This window comes from Labrus bergylta, chromosome 6, assembly GCF_963930695.1.
Source record: "Labrus bergylta chromosome 6, fLabBer1.1, whole genome shotgun sequence".
Lineage (NCBI taxonomy): Eukaryota > Metazoa > Chordata > Actinopteri > Labriformes > Labridae > Labrus > Labrus bergylta.
In genome coordinates, this window is record NC_089200.1 from 26,514,597 (window position 1) to 26,527,610 (window position 13,014).

General features: G+C 40.9%; 1 protein-coding gene across 6 annotated transcripts in view; it reads left to right on the forward strand.

The window, feature by feature from the left end:
• evi5b (ecotropic viral integration site 5b) overlaps positions 1 to 13,014 on the forward strand; it is a 40,271-nt gene that overhangs the window by 19,788 nt on the left and 7,469 nt on the right. For 5 of the 6 annotated variants that reach the window (XM_065956074.1, XM_020632078.3, XM_020632069.3 and 2 more), the window contains 12 exons: positions 626 to 769; positions 1,382 to 1,471; positions 1,750 to 1,847; positions 3,089 to 3,149; positions 3,240 to 3,293; positions 4,365 to 4,397; positions 4,838 to 4,990; positions 5,711 to 5,842; positions 5,960 to 6,100; positions 6,257 to 6,415; positions 6,789 to 6,935; positions 7,219 to 7,314. In XM_065956074.1, the coding sequence (XP_065812146.1) occupies positions 626 to 769; positions 1,382 to 1,471; positions 1,750 to 1,847; positions 3,089 to 3,149; positions 3,240 to 3,293; positions 4,365 to 4,397; positions 4,838 to 4,990; positions 5,711 to 5,842; positions 5,960 to 6,100; positions 6,257 to 6,415; positions 6,789 to 6,935; positions 7,219 to 7,314 (1,308 nt within the window). The remainder of the gene's footprint in view (positions 1 to 625; positions 770 to 1,381; positions 1,472 to 1,749; positions 1,848 to 3,088; positions 3,150 to 3,239; positions 3,294 to 4,364; positions 4,398 to 4,837; positions 4,991 to 5,710; positions 5,843 to 5,959; positions 6,101 to 6,256; positions 6,416 to 6,788; positions 6,936 to 7,218; positions 7,315 to 13,014) is intronic. The other variant, XM_020632088.3, reaches the window with a different exon arrangement.

Below are 13,014 nucleotides of genomic sequence, written 5' to 3' on the forward strand. Positions count from 1 at the left end.
GTAGTTTTATTCTGAAGTATCACTTCTTCCAGGCTTTTCTCTCAACATGTATTTGTAACTTCAAACTTTATTGTTCTTATTCTGTCAAACTTTATTTTAAATTGTTATTGTTTGTCTGTGATGTCACTATTTTGTCACATGATTTCACTAATTTTCCAAAGGAACTCGTACTCTAAATGAAGCCTGGTTTATACTTGTGCATAGATATTCAGGGCATACATCCTCCACTGTGGTCTGATGATTAACTGACCCAGAAATATAATTTCAGTATAACATCACAGACCTCAAATGTGACTGTTTTGTTTTTTTCTACTGAAAATACCTCGGACACAGTTCTCGATGCTGTGTGTGCTGTAGTTCTTGAACATGATCCACTTAATTAGTCACCATTATTGGAAGTACACAAAGAAGCCTTTAAAACTTTAATAAAGTAACCAAAAAACTTCACCGAGTATCATTTTGCCGGTGTATTTGCAAAGCAGCACAAACACACGAGTGCACAAGTATAAAAGCTCACTACGGCTCTGTGTCCCAGCGAACAAGTATAAATTAGGCTGCAGACTTGTGTAAGGGCAGTTGTCGTATAGGGTGATGGTGTAAATCCATGTGATCTTTAAACTTGCAGGAGCAACTCCCAGACCTACACATGCATTTCCAGGCTCAAAGCTTTCACACATCCATGTACGCCTCCTCCTGGTTCCTCACCATCTTCCTCACCTCCTTCCCTTTGCCCGTTGCAACAAGGATCTTTGACATTTTCATGTGTGAGGTCAGTTAAAAGGAACTGCATATGCTTTTTGCATATTATTCTGTACGGACTTCTACATATCAGTTTGTACAGAATTTGTATTTTTACATATTTCCCTTGAGATATATGTAGCTTTAGATTTTTACTCTTGAGTTCACTCTGAAAGCAGTTCTCCCAGGATGTCAACAACTCTTTCACCCTCTAACTTCCTCGGGTTTGTTATTTAATAGTTAAACTTAATCTGCTGTTGAACCTGTTGCATGTCACTGTGCCTAAAAGCCTCAGTACAGTTGTGTTAAAAGCAGATATGAAACCTGAAAGAGGAACAGTAAACCCTTGCATTGAAGCCAAGTTTTTTTTTTTTTACTCTCAATATAAGGTTAACATTTGCTCTAGATTGACTACATACTTACTATAATGGAAATGTTATCCGTTAGCACCACCTGTTGGAGAAAATAGAAACACTAAAGTTCAAATCAAGTAATGACAGTCATCTCATCACTACTCTGAAAAGTTGTGTCACTAATTTTAACTATCAAACAATTTAAAAACAGCTTTTTTTTTAGAGCTGACTGAGTGTCTTTTTTTCTTTCAAAACATGACTCCATGTTTACTGTCGTCCTCTTACTTCAGGGTCTGGAGATAGTTTTCCGTGTGGGCCTTGCCATCCTCCAGATGAACCAGACTGAACTCATCCAGCTCGACATGGAGGGAATGTTACAGGTAAATCATCACGGCCGTTACATAACTTGTCATTTAAACAGCTCAGATTTCTGGAGCAAAATACACAGCACCCTCTTGGGAGGAATCTCCACCACACCCAGGTAATTGATACGTATCCTCCCAAGGTGGACCTGTGTAAATGCTGGCGTGTGATGTAGTGCTTTGAGGTCAAAGAAACTCCTGACTAAGACATGAGCATACTAGCTGCTTGAAATGAGCTGTTTTGTGGGTGGGTTTGTGGCACTTATCCAGCCTCTGTGTTCCCCTCTGTCCTGCAGCACTTTCAGAGGGTCATCCCGCACCAGCTGGATAGTGGACCAGATAAAGTCATCCTGGCTGCTTATCAAGTTAAATACAATGCCAAGAAGATGAAAAAGTAAGCACAGCTCTCATTTCATCAACAGCCACTAACTTCTCCTTTGTCAGTGTTTTTTTTTTTTTGACACAGCACCTTGGAAAAGTTCATCACTCACATCCTAGTCAGTCCTTCTCAATTTTAGGTTAAAACTTCTCAAACTTGGTCCACCAGTGGCCTAGTGGTTTGCTCTTGGCCAGGTCTAGGTCCAATGTGATACTCCTTTTTAGCATGTCATTCCTCATTCCCCCCCCCCCGCGCTTCGATTTCCTTCTCAATCCACTGTCCAATCTGGAATTAAGTCATAAAACCCCAGAAATAGATGGTATTAAAGAAGAAAAGCTTCATCATGACAACTTCATAGTCATGTTTTTCCAATGTCATTTTTGATGTTTGGGTTTTTATTTTTTATTTTTTAGGTAATGCCATAATTTATAGATGTGTGATTCAACTCAACTTGTTCATGTATTTTGATCTTAAAAATAATTAAAACTAATCCTAGTTTCAAGGGAAGCTCTTTACTCTCTTCTACATGAATAAAGTTTGAAAACTAAGCCAGGCATCTCCCAACACAATCATTAAATATCCTCAACATGACTCATAGTGCATGCAGAGTTCACCATGATAGAAAGTTTTTTGTTAATCGATCAAACTTTTGATAAACAATATCATACAGATTGAGAGACTGCTGACTGACATGAGCACTCTGACAAGAAGAAATGAGTGTGGCTCCTGTAAACATCAACACCGCAGATACTTTTGTGTATAATGATGAACGGTGGATGTTTTGGCACTGTAGGAGGACAGTGTGATTGCAGCAGCAATGTGGTGTCATTCTCAGATTTATCTGTAGTTTGTAATCTTCCTGCTGCAACAAACTACCGATTTGTGCTTCTTTTTTTTTTTTACCACCTGCATTTCTGAGTCAGAAAGTAGATTTTCTTCATCTTTCTTCCAGTTGCCGCTGTGATCCAGTGCTGGAAACCGCTGATCTGCCCGCTCGTTTGTTTCCATTTTCATTCATGGTGCTTTGTATTGACCGTTTATGTTTGAATGTGTGCGTGTAGAGAGCCGAATATGAGGCTTATCCATGTGCGCACAGATGTTTGTAGATGTGGATACGCAAGGTTTTATAAATCTGAATTATTTTGTGTACACCCTATTTCTGGGTTTTGGGTGCAGGTACACTTTTAGTATGGACTCTATGCACTGTTTTTCTAAATGCGACCCCAGGTATTTACTTAATGACTGATCTTTTTCAGGTTAGAAAAAGAATACACTACAATCAAAACTAAAGAAATGGAGGAGCAGGTGGAGATAAAGGTTGGTAGAGATTGCTGAGTGATTAAAGTATTATGAAGGCTCCACGATTCTTATTTATTTTCATGTGATTATATTTTCTTTGTCTTGCAGAGGCTGCGAACAGAGAACCGGCTCCTGAAGCAGAGGATAGACACACTAGAGAAAGTGAGTGCACCATGTTTGTCACGGGGGGCTCCATCACCAGACAAACCATCAGACAAAGCTCCCCGCTCATCAACATTACATTAACCCATCCAGCTGTGTATGCTCTTACATCATGCACCTCCTAATGATGGAGTCTTGTCTTTAACTGGGCTGTGTTTGTTGAAAGAAGTCATGGGTTTACTGCAACAGAGGACTGTTCTGATTGTAGGTAAAGTCAGAAACAGACACCAGATTTGGACTTGGCATCATGGTGACTGTTTGCGTGGCTTGAGTAACTGTAGTTACTTGCAGGCATCACTAACTGAGACGGAGAATGTGAAAAGCTTGTTTGGATGTGAAAGTGGCTGCTTGATGCTGTTCAAGCTGATACAAAGCACTGCATGCCCAGTTGCAGTTGTATCGTTCTGCACAATTTTTGTGTCACTTTGACACTACTGCTGCCAGGTAGAGGCACCATGCATGACGTCTTCCATGGATAGCAAAGGGTGTTTGCTACGCCACGTTTGTCTGCAACGAGGAGCACTTTGGTCTAATCGAGTCCATTATTTAAAACTGGCTGGAATCTGCTGCCCTGTCACCTAACTTCCATGTTCCTTTACTAACTGTTCCAAAGCTTGGAGGAACCACAATTAACTCAGATCAAGCGTTTTGTTCAGTTAAACAATGCATAGCTCCGTTACACTTTTATAGTGTTGTTGTTGCACCATACCTCACTGTCTGCTAAAACTACAGCTGTCCTTTGCTTCTTCCTGTCTAAAACCTGTCACTGTGTTCCTGCACTGCCTGATTTTTTTCACTTTGTCACCAGCTTATTTGCACCTTTTTGACCACACCTGCATGCAATGTTCTTTTTCTACTCCTCTACTCCTAAATGGCAAAATCATGGTACGATCTATTAAAAACAGACAAAAGATTTGTGGAGGGGAAATGAACATTGCACTTCTTCTGTAAACAAAATCAATTGTTCTTTGCGTGTGCTATAAACTGTCCTCTGGATTGTCTCTCTCTCTCTCTCTCTCTCTCTCTCTCTCTCTCTCTCTGCTGTCTCTTGTCGATATTTCTGTTTTGTAGGAAAGTGCTTCCTTGGCAGATAGATTGATCCAGGTATACTCCCTCATTTTCTCTCTACCTGTGTCACTTGATGTTGCACACTTCTTTCTTCCTCTCTCTGTAGCCTTGCATGCTTTTGATTAGCACAATGAAGGACACAGTAATAAGGCAGACCCTGATAGCCTCTACTGATTCTCTGAATTAGGAACTAAACCAGATCATGATAGCGGATTACAGGATGAAATAAGTGCATGAAATACCACATTGTGCCAGAAAAATGTAAGATAATCCTAAAAAATAAAATAAGATATAATAAGATCTAAGAAATTGAAATATAACTGTAATTTATGACATTATTAGAATTAACCAAGCATGTCCTCAGAAAACCCAGTCCCTTATCTTTTGATTTGCCTCTTCCATGCCGTCCCCTCGTTTTCACTCTCTGTCGTGCTCACTTCCCCCCCCCCCCCCTCCTCGGTTGGTTACGTCCAAAGGGACAAGTGACTCGAGCTCAGGAGGCGGAGGAGAACTACCTGGTCAAGCGGGAGCTGGCCACAGTCAAACAGCAGAGCGAGGAGGCCAGTGCTCAGCTGGAGCAGGCCCAGAAAACCATGAGGCAGCTTCAGCAGCAGCAGCAGCCACACGCGGTAAGGAGGGCCACAGAATCCCCATCTGGCAGGTTGCACGGGCTCAGATCATGCCTAGTCGGTGACAGGAGCCATGGCTTTGAGGATGTTTTCCAGATCAGTTTGTGATGTGAAGAGCTGAAACGTTCGCCTGACCTTTGTTAAGATCATGCTATCAACTGGGCCACCTTTGAATGTGTGTCGGTAAACTCACATGTCTTAGTTATTGCAATGCCGATAAAACTCAGACAGTGGGTGACCAGGGCTTTTCTCACTTTGCACATCGTTCTTGGGTAATGATCTGTCTTGGCATGCATGAATTCAGATCAGGACATGAAGCACTACATAGATGAGGCACCACTTCTGGTCTTCTGCATTCTCAGAAATGCATTCATGAATATGGAAGAAGTTGTCTTACAGGCTGGTGAATTTTCACACATTGCGCCTTGTTCACAGGCTGCTCCCACTGAAAGTTCTCTCCTATCAGACTGAATTATTGATGGTTGGATTCCACATGATAATGTGTATGCATTACTGTGTTTTACATAATTTGCTGTCTTGCTCTACAATGGGAGGTTATTATTTATTTATGTGAAAGCCAAATGGTTGATGTCAGCTGAAATGAATGCTGTAAGTCTGTTGAAGTGGTCTCATTATCTCATTCAGGTGTGAAAAACATTCGTCTACATTTGTCGCTCCTGCTTGCTTACTTCTCTTACTTACACTCGTGTCGTGTTGTAGAAGGGAGCCCCTCGGTACTCGGAGGAGTCTGTCCTGCAGCTGGAGAAAGAACTCGTGCAGGCCCGACTAAACGAGGCAGAGTCTCAGTGTGCCCTGAAGGAGATGCAGGACAAGGTCCTGGAAATGGGAAAGGTGCGTTTAAAAAAAAAAAAAAAAAAAAAAAAAAAAAAAGGTTATGTACTGCCACAGTCTTAACATTCTGTACAACAATAGCTGTGCATTAAAACTCTCTTGACATGCTCTCTTTAGAGAAACACGTCTCTACCAGATGACACCAATGTGGCTCGACTTCAGGAGGAGCTGATCGGGGTGAAGCTTAGAGAGGCAGAGGCTCTGACCGGCCTGAAAGAGCTACGACAGCAAGTCAGAGACTTGGAAGAGCACTGGCAGGTGGGCAGAACATTTGACAATGTAATCAGTCATCTGTGTCAGACATGTAAACATGAGAAAGGTTACTGACTTACATGTTGCATGGCTCAGTAGGCTGTGAAACTGAATTGCCCTTCTGGGTTTAATAAAGTTGTCTGAATCTGAATCTTTGCTCAGCGTCACTTGGCACGCACGGCCGGTCGCTGGAAGGACAGCCCAAAGAAGAACACCCTGAGCGAGCTGCAAGACGAGCTTATGAGTGTGAGGCTACGCGAAGCCGAAGCCCAGGCCGAGCTACGAGAGACACGGCAGAGGATGCTAGAAATGGAAACACAGGTTAGAAATCATAGCACAATACGTTGAGTCAGCCGATTTCTTGTTTTGATGAGTCTCTGTCCTACATTTCCTGATTGTAAACTCTTCATTTCATAATTTGCCATTATTCTTATTGAATGAAAGGTATATTCTAATAGTGGCTCTGTAGTAAGGTTGATTTACATTTAGTAAGTGAAGTTTTTTCTGCCTGTATTGTCACATTGTGTCCTTCAGAGGGCAGCAGTCCTTTTTCCTACATAACTCAGGCAGCTGAATTTGAAGCAGTGCTGGCAGTTCCTGTGATGCACCTTTGTCACTACTTCCTTAATACACACAGTCATACATCAAAGTAATATTATTTTTCTTCTTGGATGTCCCCCCTGTGTTCAATCAGAATCAGATACACAGTAACCAGCTGCGACGGGCGGAGCAGGAGAGTCGCTGTCTGCAGGAATGTGTGCAAACACTGACGGTGCAAAACAAAGACCTGCATATGCAACTGCAAGAGATCAAACGGAGACAAGCCGAGATTGAATGCAAGGTACAACTCTGCAGCTCATCTGCAACAACCTGGGGAAACAGACTTAATCCAAATAAATTGAAAACATTTGTGCAAATATATCAAATGAATCACAAGATTAAAGGTCAGTTTTCAAACATGGAGGGAGAGGAAGAAACTTCTTTTCTTTTCAGAGAAAGTTCAGTCTGATTTTCTTTTTTTTTTTTTTTTTTTTTTTTACAACTGGTCATCCATCTTCAAACCTCTCCAGGGCTTTGTCGCTTATTGAAATAACGTTGTTGTATCTGTCTTGGTTTTCTCTCAGAGTAAAGAAGAGGTGATGGCGGTGAGGCTGAGGGAAGCTGACAACATTGCTGCTATGGCTGAACTCCAGCAACAGATCTCTGAGCTTGAGATTCAGGTAAAGTCCCGACACGCATTCCTCGCTATGTTTGTCTGTCACAGTCCTGCCTCAGCTTTAAACTTAACATTTACACAACTCCTACACAAACCACATTAAACAGAATTAACCTGACGTCAATCAGAAAAAGACACTTTGCATTCATTAATTTCTGACAAATCTGTTTAGTGACAGAAATCGATAAAAAGTGTGGGGGTGTGGGGGGGTGGGGGGAGAGACATCATCAAATCATCTCAAATTACTGTTATCCATAAATGTGGAGTTCTTTATTCTTTGACAACTAAAACATCTGTTCAAAGTAACTGATTCATTCAGAGTATACTAGTAACAATCAAAATGTGTGTACTAAGGACTAAAATATATTTCTAAGACAAAAAAATATCATGTTAAATTTGATTATGATGATTGTTATTTAATATCTCACTGTGAGTGAGGGGTTTCGGACGCGTTTGAGCGGCTGTTTTATATGTCAGATTACTCACTGGTTTGAAATGGTCGGGGCTCTGATGGGAAAATAAAGATTAGATCACAGATTTGTATCCCCCAATCAGAACTTTGCGGCATAAGACTGAATCTGAAAACAGTGGATGTTTGGTTTGCTCATGTTGCCATGGAGATGCCGGTGTCAATCACATCGAATCAAACCTCACCCACTTAGTATTGATGGCTCAGATTAGCTGAGATATTTCCTTAAAATGACTCTATCGCCTTTTCCACATATGAATAAGTCGATAAATAATCGAAGTTTGAGGGCGCTTCAAGGCTCCGACAGCGCATCAGTCAGACATGTTAGGTTAGTGATGATTAGTTTCACCCTACTTCAAATGTAAAGAATGCACGTTGTCAAGACTTTGATTATTTTAGTTTTCCGGTTTGTTGATTAGTTTAATTATCTATTTTTTCTTCCATTCTTTGTGGCTGAAAAACTGTTGTGAATCTAGTTGGACTCTTATATAAACGTCTTCACTGTATGAACCGGTCTTAACAAAGCATGCGCAAAGACGCCGGTGTTTACCCCCAAACAAATGTAACGCTACACAAAACAAGGGTGACCAAAACAAATACAGGCGTGTTCTCCCCCTGCCAACACTCAGCAGTTCTGATTGATCACAGCTCATCTCAACACCGATCAGCAGTAGTTTACGGCTTGTTAGAAGGTGCAACACTTGGTTACTTGCAATTATAAGTAAAAGTAAAGCTGTAGTTTGTAACGAGTGGGGAGGGAGGCAGACACTGTGATCATGTGTGAGCAGGCTAAAGAGGATGAATGGGAGTCTTTTAGAAACACTTAAAATGTCTCATTTAAATGTTTCTGTAAGAGGGGGTGCCAGTAGCCTAGTGGTGAGTGTAGGCGTCCCATGTGCGGAGGCTGTATTCCTCTGAGCGGGCTACCTGGGTTTGAATATGACCTGTAACTCCTTCCCCTCATGTCATTCCCCACTCTCTCTGTCCCTGATTTCTGACTCTATCCACTGTTATGTGTCTACCAAAAATATATCTGTAGGAGTTTGTTGTTAGAATGAAATGTATTTAGTCTTTTAAACATTAGACAAACACACTTTACTACTTTAGACTCTAAGGGTCAGTTCTAGTAGTTGGTGGGATGAATCTAAATTGTGATCACTTCAGCAGATACTAAAATTAAAAATGTGGTCAGAAATTGAATCGTTTATTTGTAATTCCATAAATGTCACCTCAAACTTCAGCAAATTAAATAAAGAATTGTTTTGATGAGTCAGTTATGATCAATCGCTGACACTTCTTTGATCAGTGTTAAACTCACATAAGTGTAATAAGCTCTGGAAAGAACAACTCTTAAAGCAGATCAAGTATGATGTCAGAAGCAGTGATTGTGTCGATTGTTGTTCATGCTCTTCCTATCAGCACTTTACATGTTAAGCAGCAGTTCAGACTGCAGTCAGACTGTTGTTCTTCAAACTCTGGTTTCTTGTAAAACCATGCAGGTCGGCATGTCGTCCCCTGTACGTCTGATTTGTATCAGTTAGTCAGTTAGTTTCTGTGTCTGTACCTTTAAATGTAAATGAGCTGTGTCTGACCACGCCCCCTCTCTGGAAGGGCTTGGGTGGCTCAGGTTTTTTTGCTACATGCCCTATTGTTTACGGTGAGAAGGCAGACTCAGAGGTGAAAACAAATACCTAGCTGTGGGAGGTGTTACTGCCCTTTGTGAGGATCATTCAGCTGTGAGCTTTTTGTCTTGGAAGACAGGGAGGGCGCCAGGATTTTTTTTTCTCCTGGTGCTGAGGGGAAGCTTTACTAATATGTTGGGGTGCTATGAATAGTCGACTTGAATTCATAATTACTTTTTAAGTTCTTTTTTTTTTTTTTTTCAAATAAAAGCAGACATACCGCTATATGAGGGGGGCTAGACAGATTTGTGATGGGGCTATAGCGCCCCCTAGCCCCGGTGTTAAGGGGAGAAAACTTATTTTACAAGAACGAAGCACCGAGCTAAACGACAACACGCTTCTACTAAACTAGCTGTCAGACAGCACGATGCTGCAGACACTAGAGTCCCAGGTGCAGCTCACGTTAGCTTGGCAGACCGAGGAGGAGATACTCCATTCAAACAGCCGGCTTGATTTTAAACACCGCCTGCTCCAGGGTCTGTTAGCTTGACTAAAGACTGATATAGACACTGGGTCTTTGTAATATAGCAATGAGTGAGGCCTTTACATGCTTTTTGTAAAGTGTCTCGAGATTGATTGATTGATTGATAGATTGAGAGACAGGTATGTTGACGTCGACGTGCTTCATATCAACGGTTGAGTCTGGTGCCTTCAGAGATCTAATCGGTGAAATACTTTCAAACTGAAAATGACTTCAGTTTTATTTGACATATGCGAGTTGTCAAAGCACATTTGTGCCGTAGCAACACAAAATGATGTGAACACTAATATGAAGATTGAAGCAAAACAAGTAATACTCAAGTTACTTTTAGTTACTACTTTGCACAGCACTGCTTCTAAATATCAAACACTGGTAGTTGAGTTGAAGATGTTTAAGCTGGAGGCCTGGACTATTTATAAGTGTGACACCTACAGCTCCTCACACACACACACACACACACACACACACACACACACACACATAGTGTGGTCTGAGGTTTTGTTACTAAGTGATAGAGCCAAAACATGCAACACCAGAGTTTACCACTAACGCCCCCATACTTTACAGAATCTGCATAAAGAACGCTCCGATGAGTGTTTTAATACCAAGAAAAACCCATAAACTTTATTGACACATGAATGCCATTATATTTTTTTGAAAATAGAGATTAGCCGCCTTCTGTCATGGTCATGTTGAAACTTCAAAAATCACTGTTCAGGTTCTGGCTTTCTGGTCTGTGGTTTGGTTACTTTTCTATTAGTTGTGGCTGAAATCTGCTTCACGTACAAGAACATTTTACAAAAAAAAAAAAAATCAATCAATCTCCTGCCCTCTTCTGCAGAGATAGTGTTATGCATCATCATACAGTCATCATCTTTTTCAAGATGTAAAAGGTCACCGTTTGATCAGATAAGCTTTGCCAAAGTGTCGTTGCTCTGTGTAGATGTCAGATCAGGGATTCAGTAACCTAAACATTGAAGGTGATGTTTACACCGTGGCCCTTTAATAACCCCACTGATAAACCTTCAGAGACTTTATAAACAAATACAGATGAATGATAATCTCCACTCAGTTACTAGGGACGATCTCGGTCTTGAGGGGTTGATGTGCAGAACTCTTTCACTATCACAGCCTGTTCACAGCCTGTTCACAGCTACTCTCTCTCTGGGCTGAGAGGAAGTGGTTTCTCTTTTTCAAGCAGAGACTCTACCAAAGGTGACATGCATGGGTTATTTTGAGGTTTCTGTGACATGCTCAGAGATTTATACTCAATGTTTTAGCCCCTAACACACTTATCTTTTCTCTCCGTTTATTTCTATTGATCTTACACAGCTTAAATAGGATTTATTTGAAAGAAAACTCTAATGTGCACATCTGGACTACCTTTTAGACTTTTATCATGGCCCTTTGAAAAATATTGTACTGATAAACTGAAAGTTAAATTATTAAGATATAAATGAATCAAATATCCTACACAGATGTCTCAAATGGTTCATCATAAACTGTTTGTTGTTTTAATAAGAAGACTTAAAAACAATATTTCACCTGGGTGGACACATTTTTTTACATTTTGTTGCAATGCTTCAACAAGCTTCATGACACTCGCAGCAAAGCTTTTTTTTTGTCAACCAGTAGATTGACGTTTCCCCTGTCAAATCCAAATGTATCGGGGGCGGCTGTGGCTCAGTTGGTAGAGAGTGGATAAAAGCGTCTGCTAAGTGAATTGTAACATTGTAATATTGAGCTCAGGCTTCGAAATGTTCTTAAACTTAATGAAGTAGTTTTGGGGCCCAATCCGAAGGTAACAGTTTTGTTTTGTTAATCAGTCACTGAAATTTGTTAATGGACTTGAGCTTTTATAGTGCTTTTCTAGTCTTCTGACCACTCAAAACACTTTAACACTGCAGGTCACACCTACTCCATTCACACACTAAGGACAGAGGTTTCTATGTAAAGTGTCCATCAGAAGAAACTAATCACATTCATACACCGCCCACGAAACAGCAGGAACAACTTGGGGTTAAGCGTCTTGCCCAAGGACACAGCGGACATGTTGCTGCTGAAGCTGGGGATCGAACCCCCTACCTTCGAGTTGAAAGACACCAGACTCCACCTCTAAACCACAGCCGCTTAGTCACGTATCAAAACCATATGATCTACTGAAATGAGTCCATATACCCTTTACATTTATATCGCTATTTTTTTCTCGCTATCACAATGCTAACATATTTGAGAAATATTTAGTTGTACATGTTTTCCAGTATAAAATGATCATGACCAGTTTGACAATTCATTCATTAGGTAAGTCTCGTCTTAGTCGCAGCTATGCCCAATGTAAGCACACTAAAATAACAACAAGATAAAACCTAAGTGAACCTCTGGGAATTGTTGATTACAAAACAAATAAAATATAAATCATCGTTCTTTAAATTACGATTATACATGAGGTCTACTCTAGGTCTAATCTTGAGGTTAAGGCAAAGATACGATTAGCATTCAGCTTCGTGGTTTTGCAGTTTATCCAAAAAGTAAGCCAACGAGAACATCAGGTACACAACGCTCTGTGTAACACAGGGCGTCAGGAACCCAATCGGTGAAAGGTGAAGGGGCGTCCTTCTGGAAAGTCCTTCGGCACTAAAATGAGGATCCACAGAGTGTAAAAATGTATACTGCTAACAACACATTACACAAGTCAAGCTCCCTTCCAGGGCTAGGCTTTGGTTTTCTTGCGGTGGGATGATAATGATGCTTGTGATGTTAAGTGTACGACATGCCTGATAAGCAGCTGCTCAGTTTAACACGGTTCATACAGTTCACTAATTTCCTTGTCATACTTTTCTACGTTGTATCAAATACTTGTATTTCCAACCCTTCTTTTCCTCGCTCTATGAGAGCATCAAATGTTCAGCAGAATTTGAAAGTTCAGGAACATGTCTGTTTGACGACCCCGGCTAAGGCGCCACAGCCTAACACCTGTTGATTCACACAGCTGAGCACGAGGAAGTCTCATTAACTGCCTCCTGTCCCTTTATCGTTGCAGTGTTTCTGAGCTGTGAAACCTCAAAAACAACA